This window comes from Meleagris gallopavo, chromosome 9, assembly GCF_000146605.3.
Source record: "Meleagris gallopavo isolate NT-WF06-2002-E0010 breed Aviagen turkey brand Nicholas breeding stock chromosome 9, Turkey_5.1, whole genome shotgun sequence".
Lineage (NCBI taxonomy): Eukaryota > Metazoa > Chordata > Aves > Galliformes > Phasianidae > Meleagris > Meleagris gallopavo.
Genome location: NC_015019.2, coordinates 11860031 through 11882589, shown reverse-complemented (window position 1 = coordinate 11882589; position 22559 = coordinate 11860031). Strand labels below are relative to the sequence as shown.

The window sequence follows — 22559 nt, the reverse complement described above, 5'->3', positions numbered from 1 at the left end:
CAGGTCATGGCTTCAATTATTGCTGGTACTTCCTTTGGACTACTAGGAAGAAAAGAGGATCTAGCCCACCATGGCAGAGATGGTTTTGCAAGATTACTTTGCTTTCCCTGCAGCCATACACTTGAGGAACTCTGAGCCCTCACATTTGGAACAAATATCACTTTATTTGTTGTCCTCTCTTAACGACTTTGAGGATCAAAACTTATAACACCCTCTGGCCATTTGTCCTTATCTCCAGAGAGCCCTTTGAAGTGCACAAAAGCATCTCTGGACTTTTTAATATCCTAAACTAAATGCATACAAGACATTCCTTTACTCCCTATAAAGCTGTACTGTGAATGTGTCTATAGCTGTGTGGGATGTATTATTTGAGTTATTTAAGATTTTCTGAGCTTTGGCACTTTAAATCCTGTAGGGAAATGAGTTTTAAAGGTTTTGATCCCCTGTGCATTTTAAATTCTAAAGGGGAACATTTTCCTTTTCACCTCACAAATAACGGGTAAGTAGAAGAGGAAAACTATCTAGTTTTCATGGTTACCAAACACAGAAATTAACCAAAAATGAGGATAAACAAACTTAGGGATGAAAATAGAAGACCAGTAAACCCAGCTCCCTCTGGTGTCCACCAAAGAAAGAACTGCACAGTTCTGATTTATTTATGATGTGAAAATTGCTCTGACTTGGATGTTAAATCTCCCAGGGAAGCAGCTCGTCCCTCCTCCTTTTTCTATTCCTGCAGCAGTGGGCCCAATGCCACAGGTTATTAACAAGCACATGTTCAGAGCACTACTCCTGTCTTTAAGCACTGGACACTGCCTTTTGAACTAATGCTGAATCAGAACAAAGATCTTTCAGTGATTACTGGATCTTAGAATTCTATATTTGGGAATAGAAAAAGTCAATATAAATGCATGTGTTGAAATGGATTCATCAAGGACAGAAGGGATAAATTTGGACAGCTACTTAGCAGCTATTAGTCTTGCACAGTGACAGCTCTAGATGGGAAGTCAAGAATAATACTGTAGTACCCGTTCAAATCATAAAGAGGAATGCAATTATCTATTCTGGAGTATGGCCAAAGTTTCAGAGGTGATATTGTGACTGTTCTAAAAATGGATGCAATACCTCATACTGCAATTGGTGGCCCAGAGGTAAATGCACACGTGCTCAAGCACATACAAATGCCACCATCTCTATGTAACTCAAGAAAAGTCTGACATGATAGTAGAAAAAAGAAGCTATACCAAGAACTCATCCAAGCTAATCTCACACATGTCTAGATGTGAAGGTGAAAAAGATGCTAAATTGATGGAGGGAAACAAGCCTGGCCTGGGGGGCAATTTATTTTGAAAAATCCATTGTGGAAAAGAGAAAGTCATTTTCTTGTTTGTGTGTTCAAAATCATGATTATAACCAGTTTGATACACAGCTGAGCACAGGAGTGCTCAGTGTTCTCTATTAGAACTGGCATCTCCCAGGATCTCCACAATGTGGCTTTCAAACTGGCAGCATCCACCAGAGCGCTGTGTGTGGTTTCAGAGTGGGAAATGAATGATTTGGAGTGATTTTCCTGTAATAAGATGACTCCTTTGAAATCATTACATGTCACCTTTTCACTCTAGCCATGTGCTCCTGGGTAAATCCCAGAGACTGGGAGTCCAATTATTTTTGCAGCATCTTGATTTAAAGCCTCAGCCGCCAAACTGCCCTAATCCTGGTTTAGTCTTCAACAGTCTGAGGCTTTGGAACACACACGTGTAATACCAAAGGGCATCCAAATCCTTCTTTGGTTCATAAAGACACATGGTTCTGGCTTCTGCAAAAATGAACCCGAAAGAAACATTTAGGAAGCCAGCAGCAATATCTGCTTTTTGTAGTATCTGGACAAATCAGTAAAGGATAACCCATGGACAAGAAGACCCTATTAACCCAAATGTTAAAACAACCCACAAACTGATATTCACAAGGCAGATGTGCTGGCAGTTGCTCATCACCTGTTACTGTAAACAGTCCAAGTTGAACAAACATCACCCCATGACATTTGTCCGTGCTTGGTAGGAGTAAGAAGTAGGAGTAAGTAGGGATCTTCCAAATGCCACCACTACACTTTCAAATTTGCAACAAATGTGTGCAAAACCTAGTTGAATGAGAAAACAATTTGAACTCGACTGAGAATAGGAATCTTTTTTCCATTACTAACGGGAAAATTGTTAGCAGAGTTTTCTCTCTCAGGGGAGTGACATGGCCCTAGCATTTGGGGACCTTCAGTATGCACTGGAAAAAATTCAGAGGGGATAATCTACTTTAAGTACTTAGTCCATGCACCTGCAAAGTATTTTCCATTCTGGATTCAGAGCCAAGGTAGAAAAGTTAAGAATGCTGGCATTTGCTGCAGCAGACACAGAAAGAACTTAGCGGGATGGGGCCTCTGGTGGTCTCCCACCCTCACTCAAAGCAGGGCTTATCTCAAAACTTTTTCAGCCATTCCTCTCAGAAAACTTGGCTTCCAGATAGCACAGTGCTTTGTGCTAACCTGAATCAATGAAACCAATGAGAAGTCTGCAATTACACCAAAACGTTTTTATCTCTGCAGTGAAATTACTACACATGAGCTCTTGACAGCCTCAAGGTTAGCACTTTTTAGTTTACCTTCCACGCAATCTCCTGACCAGGAGCAGTTCAAACTAACTGACACATTAACCCCTGCCATTGTCTCCTGCCATGAGTGGCACACCAACTGTGACTGTTCAGTCATTTGCTTCTGTGTAGGCTGCACTGGAACCAGTGGGATTAACAGCAAAGTATTGGCATGTAGCGTCTAGACATTTTCCTGGTGGGAGCTGACCTGAGACCCAGTGAACTCACTGCATGCCAAACACTAAACGTCCCTCAGACAATAACCAGTTTTGACTGCCTGTGTTGAATTTGGATGTAAAGGGCTCCATTTCCTATTACTTAACCTAAAGGCCACCCAATACTGCGAGCCCACGGAAGGGCTTATTAACTAATAAATAATTACTATGAAAGAATAAACCGAATTTAAAGCTCAAGAACAAATGAAATGACTGATCTCTGAAGAACAGCTATGGCAAGTAAATAGACATTGCTGCTGGAAAAGCCCATAATGGAATAGCTCAATAAAGTCCACATGTCTTATGCTGTAATGTTCTCAAACTGGTAAAAACAAGCCATTTTAGGAGCAGCCAAATAACATTCCACAGCCCTACACTGTGAGTGTTTTAAGACATCTTGTAGTAAGGACAGAGCAGTGAGACCTTTTCTTAAGCTGGACTCAGCACAAATTAATATATCTTGAGATTCCTTGCTTTTTCTTTCCTTTGTATAATCTCCCCCTCCAACGGCTTTAGTTAACAATTCTCTTTCACTTCGTTAGCTGTATGTGGGCGAGGATGAAGAGCAGAAAAAGCGGGTGGAAAACTTCTCAGCTGTCTAACTGTGGCAGAGCTGGGGTGGGGGTGGCTGGAGGGAGATGAAATTAATAGGGAACTTCATCAGAGATCCTGCAAAGAAAATATTCAGCTAGCTCCCATTCCATCTACTTGAATGACACAGAATAATGCTTATTTTTATAGCCTGACAATTCTGAGCCATGCTCTTAGTTCATCCATTCCAAATATGCCAAAGGATGGACTGAGCGCAAGAGAGAAGATCAGGCTGCTAGCTGACTGGGAATTTGTAGGTTTTACTCTCTTCTCTGGCAGAGGGAGGTTTTCTCCCTGCAGGATGAGAGGGCTCGCTCTTATGTCCCCAGGCTCTCCCAGGAAGCCTTGCCCAGGACAGTGCAGCTCATGTGCTGCTGCTGGGCTGCTCTCTTGCATTGCGGATGCTACATTCAGAGACCCAGCTATGCGATGGGTTACCTGCCAGAGATGATATGGCTTGGCTATCTGGCTCTCCCTTGGAATATGCACATATCCAGGTGGCATTCAGCAGCCCTACTGAGATGTTCACATTTTTCACCAAACCTGTTCCACTTCTTTAATGTCATCATCCAGGAGGTTCAAACCTGGTGGTTTTGGATCAACTTTCTTGAGTGGTTATGAATTTCAGCAGCAAAATCGATTCATGAGTTTTATTGCAAAAACATCCACATGGCCAGGGTATTCTCTCATATATACATGAGAGAGAGGAACGGAGAGAAGCCCCCAAGGAGGACTGAATTATGTGTAGGTCTTCTTCTTCTTTTCTATTTGTCTCCCAAGCTCAGACCAGTATGTTCAGCTTACTAACAGAAAAGAAAATAAGGTAACAAGCTAGTGCTTTATACTTGAAATGGAAATTCACACAATTCACGAGATCAAGAGTGTTCCACCTAGTATTAAAAAACAGTCTTCAGAGGTAGATACACTGCAGTTTAAATCACAGAGTGATTCCTTTAGTATTGACTTAAAACCACCAGGAAAAGTAAGCTGGTGTGATATAGTTGCCTGAACCAATACTTGACCAAAATTTGTACAAGCTACTTCTTAATGGTAGTGATAACCACATGCTTTTCTATAGGAATGAAACTCAGCCTTTAGGATGACAGGAGGGGGTGAGATTCATTTCTCTATCTTGGAATAATAATGGAATAATCATGATGACAAAGATGACAAGAGACCTTAATTTTCCATGCCACTTGCATAAAGATGCCTGAAGACCTTGATGTGAGCCAGAATTGCTGGTCTGCTGGAAAAATCCTCACTGCACTGCAAGCTTGTTTTTAAGTAAGATTTTGGATCTGGGAATTTCTGGGGGTTTCTTCCCATATTCCTGGCAGCTCTGAAAAGTTAATGCATTTTTTCAAATGTCACTGAACAAACATGGATTGCTACAGTTCTTCGAGAGTGAACAGCAGGACACAGAACAACAGATAATATCACAGAGACTAGGTAAATTCACCTTCTGCTCTGAGGGCTGTCATAGGACAGCCTCAAATCACACAGGAAAAATAACCAATCTCAGCTAATCCCAGCTTCATAGCACAGTCAATAAAAGCCATGCTCTGTCAGGCTGCAATGTCTTTATTATTTCATGTGGCTAGTCAATGCAGATGAATTACTTGTGAGGACATGGTGGGAATGGATTGGGTTGTTTCCTGTCTATTTCATTTCTGGTTGAAATAATGACTGATAAAAAACAAGGAAAAGTCTGAAGGCTATAGGATTTCATCGCTTTCTTTTTTGAATTACAGTCTATTATCTAAAGGCTCCACCTAACACAGATAGCCTTGGACTTCAGTAAGGGGGAAGGAGAGGAATTGTCTGCTAATACAAGCAGGGAGGCAGAATGCTGAAATTTGAGATTCGTAAAGCCTAGTTTTATTACTTTGAATAAATCTTAATAAGGACATAAAAATTATTAGGAAATGCCTCAGAATGTGTTTTCAACCAGTGGATCAGCAGAAGATGAAAATAATGAATATATTATGAGCTGTAAAATTATGTAACTTGTAAAAAAGTATTTTTAGGAAACTTTAATAATGAAATATGTAAAAGCTTAAGTTGAAGAGTGTGGGCCGAGCTTTTGAAGATGTCTAACAGATGAATACTTCAGTCTGCCTGGAGCCTAAGGAAGGGGCAGGGATGGCTGAGCAGTGCTGTCAGTTGCAGCCTGGGCTCTGTGTGGCACTCAGGTGACAGGGGAGAGCTCAGATGTCCCTGACCAGCAACCAGCATGGAGCAGGGATGCGTTTAGCCCCACTAGATCCAGGAGCTCTGTAGAACTACTAAAGCACCTCGTTCACAGAGATTGCAGCCAGATTAAGTTCGTGATCAAACAAAATGCTTGCCTCAACAAAGTAGGGAAGAGAAGAAATGAGTGTACGTATACATAAGCATAAAGCAAAGCAAAAGTGTTTTTAATTTTGTATCATTGGGTGTCTCACTTATCCCAGCACATGGGTCAATTCAGCAGCCAGCAGATAGTTTTTGAGTCACAGTAGTAGTGAAAGTCTTAACTTTCATATGGGAAATAACATAAATAAAGACTGATCATCTGAGTTCTTGGATACCTGATCATGTACTTTGACAGGCTGTACAAATGGACAGAAACAGTAGCCACAAAAGCCACGAAACTCTTGTCATGCCTTACTGCTAACAGGAAGATTTAGAAAAGGAGGAAAGTGTGGAGGTACATGTCATTGACTTCCCATTTTTGCAATGAGAGCTCTGTAAATTGTTGCTTTTACTTAAGATCTAAAATTCATAGAGTGTACATTAAAGACAGAGCTTATGGGACACTATGCTATCTAAATAAATCCAGTATTTTCCAACAATGGAAAAACTCAAGAGCGAACTGTGAACACTGATTTTCTCCATCCCAGCCCAACTTCTACGTTTCAGAGCTCTGTTTTAGATTAGGTTTAGAACTGGAAAGTCTCCATGAGAAAGAGCAGATGACTGAGGCACAGATTCTGCCAGATGCTGATTTAGTCTGGACCCAATCCAGAAAAGCACTTTAGCTTTGCACTTAACTTTAAGCATGCAAATAGTCCAAGAATTATCATATGCTTAAAGGTATACCAGGATCTGACCTGCAACATTCAGCACCTTGCAGTTTTGAGCACTAATTGATCTGAGTCAGCCACCCTGGAACACGTGCAGCTGCAAAACTGCCCTTACAGCCACAGTCTTGTGCAAGTGCAACAAGGGTAAAACAACAGAGCCAGAGCACAGCATCTTCTCCAAGTGCAGCCAACTGTCTGTCTGTGAATCTAGAGCAGAACAGCTTTGGCAGTTTCTCAGGGATTAGCATGGACATGTGTAATCAGTATCACTCGGTAGCATCGCAGGTGCCTGGGAGGCATTTAGCAGATTCATTGCTGAGATCTTCGCATCTCATGTGAGAAGCGTGCCCCAGTACTGTCTGCTTGAAGGGGAAGTGGGCAGAGGTGTGCAGAAGGAAGGAGATGTTCCTGCCCTCCTCAGCTCAGCAGCATGGCTGGGGACCCCAATGGGTGAGGAAGTGCCCATGCCTCAAGTTGAGGCAGAAAGATGTTACAGGCACCCTGACACTCACCATCAGGGCAGCTACCCCTGGCCATGGCTGGCCTCTGGAATCATGCAGCTGCTTAGCTCCTGCTGCTGGAAGAGTGGGCAAGGCTGGCAGTACAAAGTACTCTCCAAGTGCTAATCATTCTAATCAACCTGGCATCCTGTCAGCTGCGTGTGCTTCACAGGACCCCTCTTGCTCTGAACTGGTCTTAGACTTCCTCAGTACTGAAGGAGACAGAGGTTCTTGACCCAAAATTCTTTCGAGCGTTTTAAATGGGGTAAGTGACATCATTGCCAGAATCCCAGCATTTACAAACAGCAGAGAGCTAAAAATGATCCCAGAGCTGTGGAATTCTAAGCATGCAAACAACCAGCAGCAGCTTGGGAACCGTGGGCAGAATGCTCTGTGTGATTGCAGCATCCCTCCATAAAGCTCCCTGCTATTCCAAGGGATCACACTCAGGTTTCATCAGACACAAACCTTTCTTTTGTCCCCGTGCTTCATGGTTATATTTTCAATGCTCTTGATCTTGTTGCCTATGAACATGTTCTCCTCAACCACAATTTTTTGTCCTGTAGGGTTGCATCTGGAAGTAGAAAAGCAAAAGTGGTGTTCAGGAGCCTAAGTCACTGCAGATAATGCAAGGAGGTGTTACTAAAGTGGGAGAATGTCATTCTTCAGCAGTAGGGTTAGGTCTTAAAAAAACTTCTAAAAAGTGTTGCTGATAAACATCATTGTTTCCTTCGAAAACTGCTGTATTCCTTCATCACAGCATTTCAAAATTACTTGGAACTCAACTTGACAAAGACGAACAAAGATCAGCACATGAGAAGCCAGGAAACCCCCCAGACTTTCTGAAGACTGAAACCAGCAAATACTGGCCAACTAATTAAATGATGTAGTTTAATTTGACTAGTAAGAGTCCAGCTCCACGCAGTCATGGCTCTTTACATTCTGTTTTGAGCACGTGCAATGCATTTCAAAATTCAAAATGCGTAGGTAGCACACGTTGTATTGGTGTACATCTGCACCATCCGAGGTAAAGAGCTTTTCTAATGTCTTTAACTACAATCCTCAAATAAATGAGCAGATGCATGGGGCTTTTTGTGCTTAGCAGCACAAAGGTTTGGGAGCACTCAGACTTCTACAGGTGATGACCAAAGGCCACCATTGCAGAAAGCTAACATGTGAATCAGCCATGCCTTTGCCAAATCAGTGCAAGACACATGATTAACACCCTGGGTCAAGGGAGGGTTTATAGCTTTCAAAACAGCCTCATTAGAAGCTGCCTTGGATGACTTCCTGCAAGGCACTATTCTATCTTGAGGATGAAGGGAAAAAACTCAAAGGAAGCAAATCACATCACAGCTATAAGGAACAATGATAGAGTTCAGGGATTCAAAGTACACCAGTGAGGAGGGGGGAGAGAAAGAGGGAGAGAGAGGAAGTGAGACAACAGAAGGAAGTGGGGTCTGTGTCATTTCCCACAGGAATCCTCCTACAGCTTCTGCTGGAAGAAGATAAGGCTACCCCAGAGGCCAAGAGAGGTGGACGCCACTCTGCAATTGTGTTTGAATTGATAAGATCAGAGAGTCAGGGAGCTGGAACAAGGGTTATGTGAGGTTTTTTGTCACTAAGTCACTCACTCAGAACTGGCTTTATTCAGCATCCATGACCAATTTTCTCTCCCTCAACAGAAAAGTCTAGAAAAGATTTCATGTAATCTCTGTGGCTTTCCTATGACTGCATAGTATTTCCTTATGGTATTTCCACCCTGCTCCAGCTTGAATTCCCTCAAAGCAGCAGCTTGTGTGCCTTCTGCTTACCTGAGATGCCAGCAGCCCTGCCTACGCCTATAGATCGCTGCCTTGTGACTCCCTGGCCAAGCAAGGTGAGGGGCTGCTTTCCTCATGCAGGGACAGTGGGTCACTTCTCAGACCCAGCCTGGGGCAGAGCATCCAGCATTGCTGCCAGGCTGTGGCACATAACCTGGCACAGCACTGGCTGTTTGTAATTTTTCCCTGTCAATTGCAGCATTTGGAAAAGCACTGAAACTGAGAAAATAAGGAGCCATCCAGCAGTTTTCTCTTTTGTATCCTAGAATTACTTTCTTCTTTTTATGGATGTAAAAGCTGCCTTCATCCTCATCACCACAGAGCAGAGCTGAAGTGCAGCCAGAGTAGTTACAGGTGACTCCACCACATCCCCACAACTGCCAGGAGAACACTGCCATTCAGATCTGAGCCCAGGCCCTGCCTCATGGATCACTCTGTTCATACAGCAATAGGAACAAAGGAAGTGTCTACTTGTCGAAGGTAAATCTCAAAAGGCATCTTGTGCCTTAACCATACAGGCTGCATCCAAGAGGGATAAGAAAATACATTGGTAAGTCAGAGGAAAGTTGGTAGATGAGATAAAGGAATATCCAGTCTGACGGGTCGTCATTTTAAGCTTATTTGACACAACTCTGATAATCTAGAAAGTGCCTGTGATTCCAAAAAGATGATAAACAACAGGTTGGGGAAATCTGTGGGGAATCACTGCTTGTGATTGCTAATTAAAAGAAACAAGATGTACTGGAAAGAAGAAGTGATGTGGAGCCAGCACCCCAGCAGATGTACTGGAAAGAAGAAGTGATGTGGAGCCAGCACCCCAGCAGTGCATTCCCCACAGCAAGAGCTGCCCACGTGCACTTACAGTGTGTCTGTGAGGCTGCAGGGCTGCCACTTCCACTCAACCTTTGGGTCAGGATTCCCGCTTACAGTGCAGTGGATTTTGTGCTTGCTTCTTAATTCCACCTGCTCGATCTTATCGAAATCCGTTTCCTTTTCATAGATTTTGGGTCTCTCTAAAGAAAAACCAACAACAACAAAATAAGTACAAAAGAGCAAGTTTACATCTGCAGCAGTGTTCTTGTTTTCATCAAAGGTTTGGTAGCCCCTCACTAACAGTGATTGTTTATTGATGCTGCTGAAGTTGTAGGGCAATTACCAGCAATACTGAAAGTATTATACACACAGAGGAACACAGGCACTAGTTTTGACGTTTCAGAGACACATCACAGCACTACCATGTTCATCTGAATTGCTTTCAAGTACTGTTGTGGCCGTGCTATGCTTCCAGAAATGTTATGCCATGGAACATCTATTGCTTGGGGACTGCAGGATCAGGCTGCTGGCGCAGGTACCGGTGGTAGCACAGTGCTTGACTTCTGATGTCACCTCCCGAGAGAAACCTTATCAAGCAGCTGCTGCTCTGCAGTATCACTACCATTGTGCAAGGTTCTCCCCAGGGTCATTGCAATAAACTTCTTTTGATCCGAAAACACTGCTTACCTTTTCTGTTCATGTGTACCATGCACTGGGTGAAGGGGTGAAGAAGGGAAGCAAGAAGTGGTGGATAGAAACCAATTGCAGAGTTATACCAAGAAATCCTTACCACAGAAATAGCAAGGCCATTAAAAAGGTCACTGCGTTATTCCCATCTGGAGGGACTGCAAGATCACACCCTTGAATTGGAAATCTCACCAGAGCAAACTTGCATGTGTGACACTTTCAGGGCTGCTTGTTGCCAGCAGGAAAAAAAAACACTTTGTCCCATGTATTTCCAGCTCTCACAGGAACATGCAAAAATGAGAAATAATGTTAAAAAATCTCCAAAGTGAACTGAACTTTTCCTAACCTCGGAGAGGGTGGGTTTGAGATTGAAGTGAAAGCACAGACTCTCCCCTGGTGCAGACAGCTCTGCCCATCCCTAGTCCTATCTTTGTCTGCTTCTCATAACAGGAAACCATGCAGATTTATTGGTTGGGGTCCGGCAGTGGAACCCCTCTGTCCAGCTGAGTGCAGCCGCTTTACGTGAAGGCTTTTGACAAGTTGGGAAGTGAATGCAGATTAGATTTCTATTTTTTGGTTTAACTTATTTTTCTGCTGTCAAGGAGGCCCCAGATGTATAAACAGGAGCCACTGCCCACCTCATCAATCTTGAGCCCTTTCCCTATTCCTTTTTCTTCATTTTTTTCCTTCTAGCCCTCCTCTCTTACCCAAGGACCAACCACTCCAACCTCACGTCTCAGCAGGACCCTCACCTTCCATTCTTCTTGCTGCCAGGTCAGATTCAGAAGGGTATTCTGACCTCAGCATTGCCAGAAATACATCAGGTTTCCTTCTCACCCAATGAAAGGAATTGACTTCACCTGCTTCAGCTATATCCTAACTCCCATAGTAAAACATTTGCTACTCTAAAGGACCTTCCTTAGATCCCGATTAGCATTTCACTTAAACGCTAATTTAAGTGAACTGTGGTATACAAATGACAGGCCTTGGTTTGTTTTGCTGTTGCATCCTGCTTTGCCTTTTGATCCCCTTTGGTCTGCCTGCAGATGCAGCTCTGCCAGGCTCTGAAACCCACTCCTTTCCTCAGGGACAGCACTGACTTTTTGGGACAGAGGAGGAGAAGCAGGGGGCAGATGGAGCAGCTCTTCAGCCTGTGCCTGAGGTCCTTTCTGCACATCCCCATCGGGAAGCAGGAGCAGCTTTTGGGTTGTGCAGTGTCTCGCAGACCAAGTGCATGGAGATCTGTGGGTGTACGGACCATTCACGGCAGACTTTTGGCATAAAAGAATTGAATTTCTTTGTAACTACTGTCTCATTTCCCACCACCAAATTATTTCTGATCATGAAAATAATTTTGCAAAATTCCCTGCAGACAGAAGCGCATTCTTCATGGTCTCATACATTTTTCTTTTCAGTCTCAAATCCTTTGTTTTGCATGTTCAGACTGAACTCACAAGCGTAATTTTCATCCGAAATAGAGACCCAAGTTCAGTGTAAAAGGTTACTCAAGTGATGTGTTTTTGAGCTGAAAGAACAAAGCTTTACACACCTGGGGAGAGGGACAGTATGTCTGGTGTTTGTTTTTCTCTGAAAGAGCATGGGGAACAAAATAAGTTTGATTACAGTCTTTGAATGTTAGGAGATTATTCTTGGTGAAATGATGAGTAAGTTGAATGTCATTTAAATTATCCTTCTAAAAAAGAAAGTTTTAACTTGATCTAATTAAAATAAGAACATACATGAGTGACAAATGAATTCCTACTTCCACAATTACTTCACTGCATGGCACTATTAAATATTACCTGAAACCTAGAATGAGTCAAAATGATTCATCAGTTGAAATAATTAGTATTTATGAGGTTTGGGCAATTATTTTCTTAAATCTTGAGGGGCTGGCTAGAAGTCCCTCCCCATCATTTTTCTTGCAGTGCATTACAACGTGGTTAGCGTGGGGGTAGCTAAATCTGGGCGTGTCTTTCAGAAACAGAATTGGTTTTTTGTAAGTTTTTCTCTCTTTCTCCCTGCATAGAGTGCAGTGGTGGTGGGTGTCACCCTCGGAGTGACCCCAGTTTTGGAAGCAGTTCTTTGTGCTGTTAGGGATGCTGGCATTGGCTCCCACGTGCCTCAGGTTTGCGGTGTGAAATATGGTGGGAGACACTGATTGGGCTGAAAACTCTGTGAAGCTCCTCACACTGTGCTGGCCATGTGCTGGCCATCCTACCACTGTGCCCCTAAGGACAGCCGAAGCGTTTCCGTTCCTTTTGCTCACTGCTGGACTAGATGTACCTGCAGAAAGTGCCCCCATCATGATGGAAAGCCTTGGTACCTGTAAGGCTCACTGTCTTCTCTGCTAGGTGCTGGCACGGACTGTAACCAGATGGTTGGCTGAATAGGCAGCTATAGTAACCTTGCCTGCAGAACGGCTCTGCACTTGGAAGCTGAGGAATTTTTAACCTAATGCCAGTGATTACTTAATGTACACCTAGTGGTATATTTCTCTCCCTCTTCCACACGTGCTTTGCTTTCTCTTTCACATCTGCTTACAAAGCAGCGTGGTGGGTTATGCACCAACTCTAGTGCATCTCTGCTCATGTACAGGAGTGGAGGGAGGCTTGGGGTCAGAATCATAAGCACTGCCAGAACCCAAGTCTATTTCTGGTTGCACCTTAAATTAAACATCTAAAAAACGCAGCCACATTTGCATGCATATAGCTATCCTTAAGCATGCAAAAAAAAAAACCCTGTTGGAACCTGAAAGCACCACAACAGCAGAGTGACACATAAGCTGCCCCTGTGCTGTGCCCTGCAGTGCTCTCTGCCTGCTCCCCCGGACACAGTGCAACCCTCCTGGCCCCTCGTGGGCTCTCCAAACACTTCCCTGTGTGCTCCTGCCCCAAGCAGTCCTGCAGCAGTGCTGAGCTGCAGGACATCACTGCACACTTCCTTGCTGACCTGAAGCACTCCTTGCTGTCCCACTTCTTGTTTCCAGCCCCTCCCCAGAGATCTGACCGCCTGTTTCCAACCTCTGTGTCCCATCCCTTGACCTCTGCCCTCCTCAGACTGAGTTTTCTCAAGCAGAAGCCAAACAAACCGTAAAAGCTTTCTCCTCTCTGGCTCCTTTTGCAATGTGCAATGTTCAGATGGCTTTAAATGTATCAAAAAATAGCTGTGTTTTCATCTCTCGGCTGAAAGTGTGATTGTATCCCCAGCCTTCTCTGCAGAGGTGCAATTGCTGGTGTGAGAGCTGACCCGAATAACTAACGACTTTGCTGCTGCATTGTGAAATGCAATCAAAAAGCAATTCTGCTTACTATGAATTTCAAATTAATCAGCATTATGCAAATCTCATCTTACTTTCTTGTGTAATGTTTAGTCTGTAACATTAGGAGAAGATTGGGACACTGACCCCCTGGCATTACTCCTTAGGCAAGAGATTCTTTTATCTCTCAATGCATGGCAGATGTTATTATGAAGTTGTCACCCAGAGGAGCATCCAAATATAGAGGCCAGCACATAGAAACATTCACTGTATTTTGCTTTACTTCCAGTGATCTGAACAGAAATGTTTACACACCTCCCCCACTACCATCTAAACTGAGTTTCAAAAATGTTTTCATATTGAACAATCATTAAAACATCACAAAGTAGTCCAGTGAAGCATTTCATCTGAACCTGCTGTACTTTGCTGGACTACGAGGCTTCATTAAAACTATCCAGTGTCCATTTGATTTCAGTTTGCCCCTTCTGTTTCCCAAAAGCAAAAATAATTTGCACTTTCGAATATTCCATCTATTTTTCTGTGGTATTTAATGGAAATAGAAGCTCTGCAAGCTGAGCCAGGTGAATACTTGTAAAGCAGATAGGAAGGTCATTAACACATGCTTAGACCAGTCAAATGATATGGGGAAAAGAGGATAAAATTTCCCCCGAGTAAAAGCACTTCATCTGTGTTCAGCTTACAAGTGATCATTGCATTTCTTTTTCTTTTTTGTTGAAAGAGAGAAAAATTATTCGAATCAAATTAGTTAAAATGACTTTTGTTCCAGGCTGAGCAGAACGTTGTATTTGACCCCAGCTGTTACCTTCTGTTGGCTGTTCTGTTTTGCTCTGTGCAGCGCTACACACAACCAGCACCAGGATGAGGTGTGCAGCCCAAGACCCTCCGTGGGTTCCACTGCAGCAACAGCCTTGGGCTCAGCAGTTATGGGCTCCAGCCCGCCCTGCAGCACACTGCTGGCTGCATGCTGGCTGCTGCTCCACTGCTGCAGGCTGGGAGTACCAGCAGGGTGGAAGCAAATGGCGCAGAAACCATCCAGTTGGATCCTGTTTGCCTGTGCCTGTTAAACGAGACCTGAAGGATGGACTGGAGCACTGTATGATAGCGCAGCACTTCATACTTGCTTTCTCCCAGAGCACTGCCTACAGCCAGACCTGGCAGCACACAGGAGGAAAGCAAAGGAATGGGCCTGAGGAGGAAAACACTGAAATTACAGCTAGTTGGAGACAGGCTGTGTTTTATTCGCAGGTTTCTAAGTTTGCTTGGCTGGCCCAGGAGACGGAAAATCAAATTTTCTATTCTGGCTTTTCCTGAATGGGTTATCCTCCAAGGAGCTACACTGGAGTTGGATGTAACATACAATGGAAAGCCAGTCCTGGCAGAATACTGAAGAATGCAAGCAAGGTGAAGGTTCTGTGCAGCGCTGCTTCTACTATCTGGCTCAATCCTTTACCTATTTGCAGTATTAATGCAAAGAAATTCCCATTTCTCACCTCTGATGTCCAGCACAGAGATTTCTGTGGCCCTTCCATGCACTGAGGACCATGTGTGACTCCCCTCTGCCCTCAGATGAGCTCTGTCCCTCCAAGAACTCCTTTGCTCTGACCTGGCACAGCCCAGTATTAATTAACCTCATCCTGAGGGCCGTCTCCCTCTTCAGACTAGTCTGGATCTGGTTAAAGTGACAGAGGATTGTTCCCATGGATCACCATGTATTTATTAACTTCTATGGAGATCACTGGGGACTCCTTTGATGTCAACTCATCCCTTGCAAGCCAAAGTAGGTCAAGCACAGAACTCCCTGTCTTTGATTTTAAACCAAATATGAAGAGCTGGCCTGACTACAGAGTAGGACAACACATGCATCATTAAGCGCTCGAGCTAATTCTCCCTAGTAACAGAAATCGAGGGACAGCCATCTCAGTGACATAATGGGGAGCACATGGCAATGCACACATGAATTCTGCATGCTCAAGGTCTCCTAGTTTGGTCCATGCCCAGGAGAGAGGGAATTTGTAGGTAGCCTGTGAATAACTATTGCTTTTGGTACAGCTATTGCTAGCACTTTGCACTGCCCTTCTTAGAGATACAATGCAAGAGCTTTGGGGATCAAGACTCTTCAAGGGAATGTAATTTCAATTGACAAGAGCAGCAGGAACCCAAAGCAATATTTGCTGGAAGAGTCTTGACAGAGCACAGAAGAGAAACTTTGGGACAAAGGAGAAAGGAAAAGTGGTGAAGGAGGTTATTAATCCCATTTTTTTTTCAAATTAACTTATGCTCCTATACAACCTTCACTCACAGCATGATGGTCAGAGCATGCTGACTGCCCCATAAAGGGCTCAGCAAGAACTCTGATACATGCAGATGACTTGAGCAAGGGTGAGAATGAAATGCAGCCTGCTTCCCCATAAATAGATTTGGGGATTTTTTGTTTATGTTTTGTTCTGAAATGGCTTTGTATTTCAGCCTGCAATAACTCTTTTCTCCCACGTTTCTCCTCCTTGGCTGGCTGGCTCAGATGTGCAGCCACCAGCTGTTTGCTAGAATTGTTCCTTCTTCTTGCTCCTTTTCCTCCAAATTCTTTAGAACATTATTTTCTTGAACCTTTTCTCAATAAGAATTTAATCAAACAAAACAAAAACACAGCAACCTGCCGCTTCTTGGACAGTGTTTGATGTGTAAATATGTAAAGAAGGAGAGTTTTGAAAATGCAGTCAGCTGCCTCCTGGGGATTTGAGTCCTACAATGAGCCAACAGGATCCACAGGGGAGATATGTGCTCCCGCAAGATGAAATTCCAGCTGCAGTGGGAGCATGGGTGACCAGAGGCACAGCTAAGCCACTTCTTAAGAGACATTTTTTGCATAGCAGTGCTATTCTGCTCTGGGCGAGACAGCAACTGCACGGTTTGGTGTGCCTGCTTTCTGCGTACTGCTGGGGCCAGCACTGCTCCCAGCTCCCAGCCAGCAGCTCGGGGCCTTATTTGCCCTTTTGCTTCTTGTCTCTGTAGAGCTGAGACAATGAATACCTCTGCTCCCTGCAGATACTCATCAGCTTTATGGTCATATCAACCTTTGTGGGGAAATAGCTCCTACTTTTTGCGCTCATTACTATGAAGCAAATACCTTACAAATACAGTACTTGATGCCAGAAGTGCTGTGCTGGCTGCCAGTTAAGTATATGGAAGATAATTCCGAAGCAAGCTTGCAGCAGTGCAGGTCTTCTAGCAGGTCAGGAGATACACTGCATATAAGCTGCTGTCCTGTAGGGCTCAGGCATATCACTTATTTTCTCATACTTTTTAAGGGATTCTTTTCTGCTGCTGTTATTACAGAATAAAATGCCCTGCAAAATTAATATAATGCAATTTGATGAGTAAGAGTCCTAGTGCTATTTATACTTTGTTTGTAGATAACATTTCACAACACTATTAACTTTAAACTTCCTCTACACCTAGTTCAAATTGACAGTGATGGGTTTGTCACAGCACGTAACCTGCCACTTTCCCTATCTGCACTGCTCAGGAGAACTAATGATGTATTATTTTGAAGAGACTCACAGGAGAGGGGGCTGTATGCTTGCTTATAATTTCTTCTATTTGCAGGAAGAGACAAATGGCATTTATCTTCACATTCCAAAGCCTATTTAAATGGTACAGTTCAGAATGCACTTTCTTTCTCAGATGCAGCTCTGAAATTTAAAAGACTTGCCCTGCCTTTTGGGGACTAATGCTGTTACTCAAAAAAGAAATGCTACTCCTCAGTAATAGGGAGCTGCTTGATGTGCATGTAGTCGGCATGAGGCTTGGCAGGTGCTGGGCTGCTCCAGGCAGCGCCTCTTACACATAATGCAAAACTGATGCTTCTACCAGCGTGTTGACCTGCAAACCCAAGAGGATTTTTCCATGAAGTCTGTTAATACCAGTGTTCAAATTCTAACTTCAGTAATTGCAGACTGCCTGGTTCTAAGCAGAGACATTAATCACCCCTCTCAGCTCAGAGGCGGTTCTGTTTCAGTTGTGGGCAAAGTAATCCCACATAAAATATCTGCAAAGCATTTTGGCCTCCTTCTGCTGAAGCTCCAAACAGTTGGATCTGTTCAGGTGATGCCAGGACATCAGTCATAGGAAGTGGAGATTAAGTGTCAGGCTATTTGTTTAGGAGTTGAGAGAAAAATTTAAATCTGCATTCAGGTTGTTTTTTGAATATAAAGCAAATTATGCCCAAATCTGAAAAAGAAGCAATCCATTTTCCCTAGCTGAAAGCATGAGAAAAAAAGCATTTTTCTGCAGTCGGATAAGCTTCAAGAACAAAATTTTCCTTTTTTGATCTCTTCTCACATGCATCTGGGCTAAACGACCCCATCCTTGGGTCGCGTGCTTCAGATCCATCTTGCTGGATTAGTGCTGCAGAGGGAAGAGCCTGGCAAGGAAGAGAGCTTTCCTGGTTTTGAGTCATTCCTATCTACAGTCTGGGCAAATACCTCCTTGTTTGCAGTGATTTGCTTAAAAACAGTGGCTTTCTTTGGCAGATATTTTCCATTTTGTGTCTCATTTCAGGGATGGCTTTTTTTTTTTTTTAAAAAAAAGTAAAAAAAAAAACTAACAGGAAAGAAGCACCTGCTGTTCATTTTTCCTGTGCTTCTGCAAGCAGTACCCTTGCTGGTCAGTAACAGTCCTGCACCTGCTGGCCTTTGCATACTCTTAAGAAAGGGGTGTTTTGCAATGAAATAATTATTCCTGATTGAAGTCTTTATTGGGCTGATCTGAAATAAAGGCTGACAATGAGCACCATGCTAGGCAAGCACTGTGTGAGAGCCAGAACAACACATGCCTGTACATACAAGAGAGATGAAAGGCTTGTACTGTACTTACTAGCATGGATGGTTTAATCCTGAAATAGCATTTTGCTCCCACAAACAAGCTCTGTTTGTTTTTGATATGCCTATTTGTGGAATGGCTGCTCTTTGACTAAACATTCTCTTTCGCACGCAAACGCTAATATTTACCTTGACAAGATAATTTATTATCATTCTTAATTTTCTCTTCCTTTGGATGTTTCTGTTCTCTAACAAGACAGCAAAACCACTGTATGGATAAACAACCCCGAGGGAATAAATGGACGCAGTTTAACACATTCCTGCCCATCACTGAGCTACAGCAGCTGACCATGAGCATGTAGCCAGCTCTCTACAGTCCTATATCACACATTAGTTTAAGGGTTGTTTAAGTTGGTGTAAGCACTTAGCATTTTGAGTAGGCCAAGTGTGCCCAAGTAACAAGTTCTCTATTTGTTATGCATTATTCCTTTGTGAAAGGTGAGATGAGAAAAAAACAAATGCTGGAAGGTCCATAGTGCAACAGCACATAAGTAATTCAAGACGGGACAACTGAGAATATTTTTAGGTGTCAAGAGGAGAAAGAGAGAAAAATTCACCATAGAAAAAAAACAAACCTCCATCAACCACTTTACCTATCTCACTGCCTGAGCAAACCTCAGGAAATACAGAAGAAAGCAGAGCTATCATGCTGAACTCCTGCTGGATCTCACGATTCTGTCTCTGTTCCCACATTCACTGCATTAAAAGAGGCAGCAGATGTGCAAAGAGACAATGAGCTCTGTCTTCCATCATCCCAGTGAGTGAGATCAGTAAATGTGATTCCAATGTCTGTATTCCTTTTCTGACAAGTAAACCAGCCTCACTGCACTCCGTTTGCTTTGAATCCTCCTGAAAACGGGCCTCAAATGCTCCCAGCAGATACATGACAACACAAAAATACAAAATACAGACTTAGGCAGTATTTCTGTAGCAGGATGATGGAGAGACATGAAAGACAGAACAGCTCATCTGGTTCCTTCCGCCAGCACATTTGGGATTCTTCCTGTCCCAACAGGATGTTCCCCAGTGCTTTGCCCAAGCTAGTTCTTAATCTCAAGGGATAAAACTTCCACCACTTCTCTTGGGAAACTATGCCCCCAGCTCCAGACCTTGCTCCTAGATATCCTCCCAAACTCCTATTGAAAGGCTTTCAAGCCGTTTCCGTGTCCATCTGCAACAAAAAGATGCTGCGGTCTATTTCTGAGGTGCAGCAGCTTGTTGGAAAGTTGTTTTAGATGACCTGGTTTCAGCCTAACTCCTCATTGCAGATCTCCATTCTATTGCCTCTATTCAGTATGGATCGGTGTGAAACGGATCATCAGTGTTTCCTAAATAAGGGTTGTATGAGCTCATTGCAGGTAAACGTGGGACCTGTCCCTCCTTCCTACTGACTGAAAGAACAGCATCACACAGAAAAACACAGCAGTATCATTACAGACATCAAGTCCTTACCTGTCACTACCAGCTGCATGGTGAGGTTCTTGTACAGGCCATATTTTGCATTGCTCAAGACAATGGTGTAGTTCCCAGCGTGCTTTGGTCTCACATCCCTTATGCCCAGCCTGTACTTTGCTGGGTCTGGCTCGTAGCAAGTTTGGTTATCCTTGATCAGTTTGCCATCTTTGTACCTGTTGTGAAAGTCCCAGCAAGGCTCATCATGTGCACACGTGGCTGTTAGCCCTCAGAAAGCCTGACTGGTACCCAAATGAGAGTGGTTAAAGGGTCATCCTTCAGAAACAGCATTGGAAATAGAACAGGAACCCCTGCTTGAATTGGGCTTCTATTCCCATGCTCTTTCACACTACAGTTGAGTAGCATCTGCTGTGCTACAGGAAAAAATGATATTTAAATGAATCTGAGTTATCAGTGCTTCTTTTACGCTCAACTATTATCAGAAATGCAAATGGAGCTGCCCTCAAATTGTTGTGGACTGCAAACATCAGCTTGCATGTGCAATACTAAGTGCAATAAGTGATGGGTTAGCCAAAATTTGCATCATCAGTTTTAAAACAAGATATTAATTAATCATAACCTTTTTTCAGCATGTATGAATGATCCTTTACTATTTATGAAAAAGCTAATCTGTGTTAGGGAGAGTTTAGAGTCAACAGGCTGGTCAGTGAGGAATTTGCAGCCCTGAACCATCACTAACACTGGGTTGGGCGAGGCTCCATGACCTTCTCCTGCTCACTGCTAACCCGCAGTTGGGTTATGAATATGAAATAGGGCAGACTTTGCCACACACAGAGCTTCAGACTTGGTGGAAGGAGAAGCTGGGGTACGTGTCCTGCTGTCTGAGCATGCTGAAAGCCTCCTCTGCAGTCATTCAAACTGTGCTGAAAGACCTCCAACATCAACATCTGCTGCATGTGGGGAAGGAGGCTCTGGTGGTCCCAGCTGCCACAGAGCTGCTGCACGCCGGGCCCTGGGAACAAAGCCTGGCAGGGGAAAGGGGGTGCTCCCTCTCTAACTCCCAGGAAAGTTTCTGTCTCTTAAAAACCAGAGGCAATTAAAAATAGCTCTTGGCATGCAGAGGTCAGTGATTTGACTGATATTGGATAATTTCTTGTGAGTTTTACTAGGAAAATCCAGCAAACCCATCCCTGAGCAACACCTTTTGCTGGCTGTTAGGCCATCCCGAGCAGCACTCAGCTGGCCAGGGAAGGGCACTGGGGAGTGTTGCCAAGCCTTCTGCTCAGCTGGGACAGGCAGAACAGCTCATGGTGAGTGAGGTGGGGCTGGGAATGAGCCCTATGAAATGAGGCATAGAGAAAGTGGCAGAGTTGAGGACAAGTGATTTAAGGGCAATGAGAGAAATGAGTGTCTCCTGCACTCACTGATGTGTTGGCTGCTTTTCACCTAACCCATCACAGTCCAGGTGGAGCCTTACAGTGCCTAGGAGGAGTTACTGGCATTGCTGGTGGGACCCAATTGGAGTAAATTATTTGAAAGATAAAAAGAGAAATATTTTTTCATGTTAATAGTGTGTCCTGCAGCTTTCTGCTGTGCCCTGCATCCTTGCAGACTAGCCACCACTAAAGCTAATAAACTGGCAGCCCTTCCCCCTTAGATTTCTACTGTTCCAAACAGTTCTGTGTCCAGTGTAAACAAAACCTCTATTTCTTCTGTAGGAACCTTTTTGTTTGTATAACTAAAAGGGAAAAATAGCATGGGAAAGAGGTACGGCTTGTCACCTCCACAGAGCACACAGCAGCAGAGAAAGGAGAAACAACTCCTTGGGTGAGCTGTGAGGCCATGGCTGTGAGTGCTCTCAACTTATATACCTGCAGTCAGCGAAGCAACAGTGAAAATCTGCTCCAGACAGGAGCCTCAGCAAGGCCATGTCTGCTGTTGACCCAGGTACTCACCAGGTAACAGTTGGGCGAGGAAAGGCATCCACCTTTGCAGCCAGTTTCAGTGACTTGTGTCCTGATGTAATCTCATAGTAATGCCCCTTCTTGTGCGACACCTCAAGGAAGGGTTTGTCTTGAAAGAGAAACAAAGAGAAAGACAAGGAATGGCAGATTTGCCACAGTGCAGTGCTCATATCTTTGCACAGTGCTTGCCTATCCTTGATATTTTGCAGCTGCAGATGTGCAGAAGCTGGAAACAACCAACTGGAATGCCAGCCAGTTTGACTGCACAGCTCTGTGCAGTCAGTAAATTATATCTCCATATGAAGGACTTTTTATTTAATGGAGAGAATTAGCAGCTGCTGTGCCCCTGGTGCAGCATGTCTAAGTGCTGGGGTATGCTGTCCTGTGAATGCCAGCCCAACAGATTTTCAGCAACCGCTCTCAGAGCTGCCCCTCCTAAGTAGCTCAGTCCCAGTTCATCCATACCCTCAGATATAGCAGTCTTGAGCTCTGTGATGTTTTTTTGAAAACATGGTTCTGGATGCTGACTCTCTCACAGAATTATTACAGATTATTAATGTCTGTTTTAACTAGTTGTCATTCTTCCTAACGACATTTAGGTATCAGCAGACTTAGAAATGTGGCATTATTCTTTTAGTGTAACTTGGTTACACTAAAAGTGTAGTCTTAGTTCTTGAGTGTTGTGGTTTAGCTG

General features: G+C 43.7%; 1 protein-coding gene across 3 annotated transcripts in view; it reads right to left on the bottom strand.

The window, feature by feature from the left end:
- Positions 1-22559, bottom strand: part of LOC100548043 (vascular endothelial growth factor receptor kdr-like) — an 89472-nt gene that overhangs the window by 44479 nt on the left and 22434 nt on the right. For all 3 annotated transcript variants that reach the window (XM_031554671.1, XM_031554673.1, XM_031554672.1), the window contains exons 7-10: positions 21857-21974; positions 19941-20116; positions 9694-9844; positions 7477-7582 (exon numbers count right to left, since the gene is read on the bottom strand). In XM_031554671.1, the coding sequence (XP_031410531.1) occupies positions 7477-7582; positions 9694-9844; positions 19941-20116; positions 21857-21974 (551 nt within the window). The remainder of the gene's footprint in view (positions 1-7476; positions 7583-9693; positions 9845-19940; positions 20117-21856; positions 21975-22559) is intronic.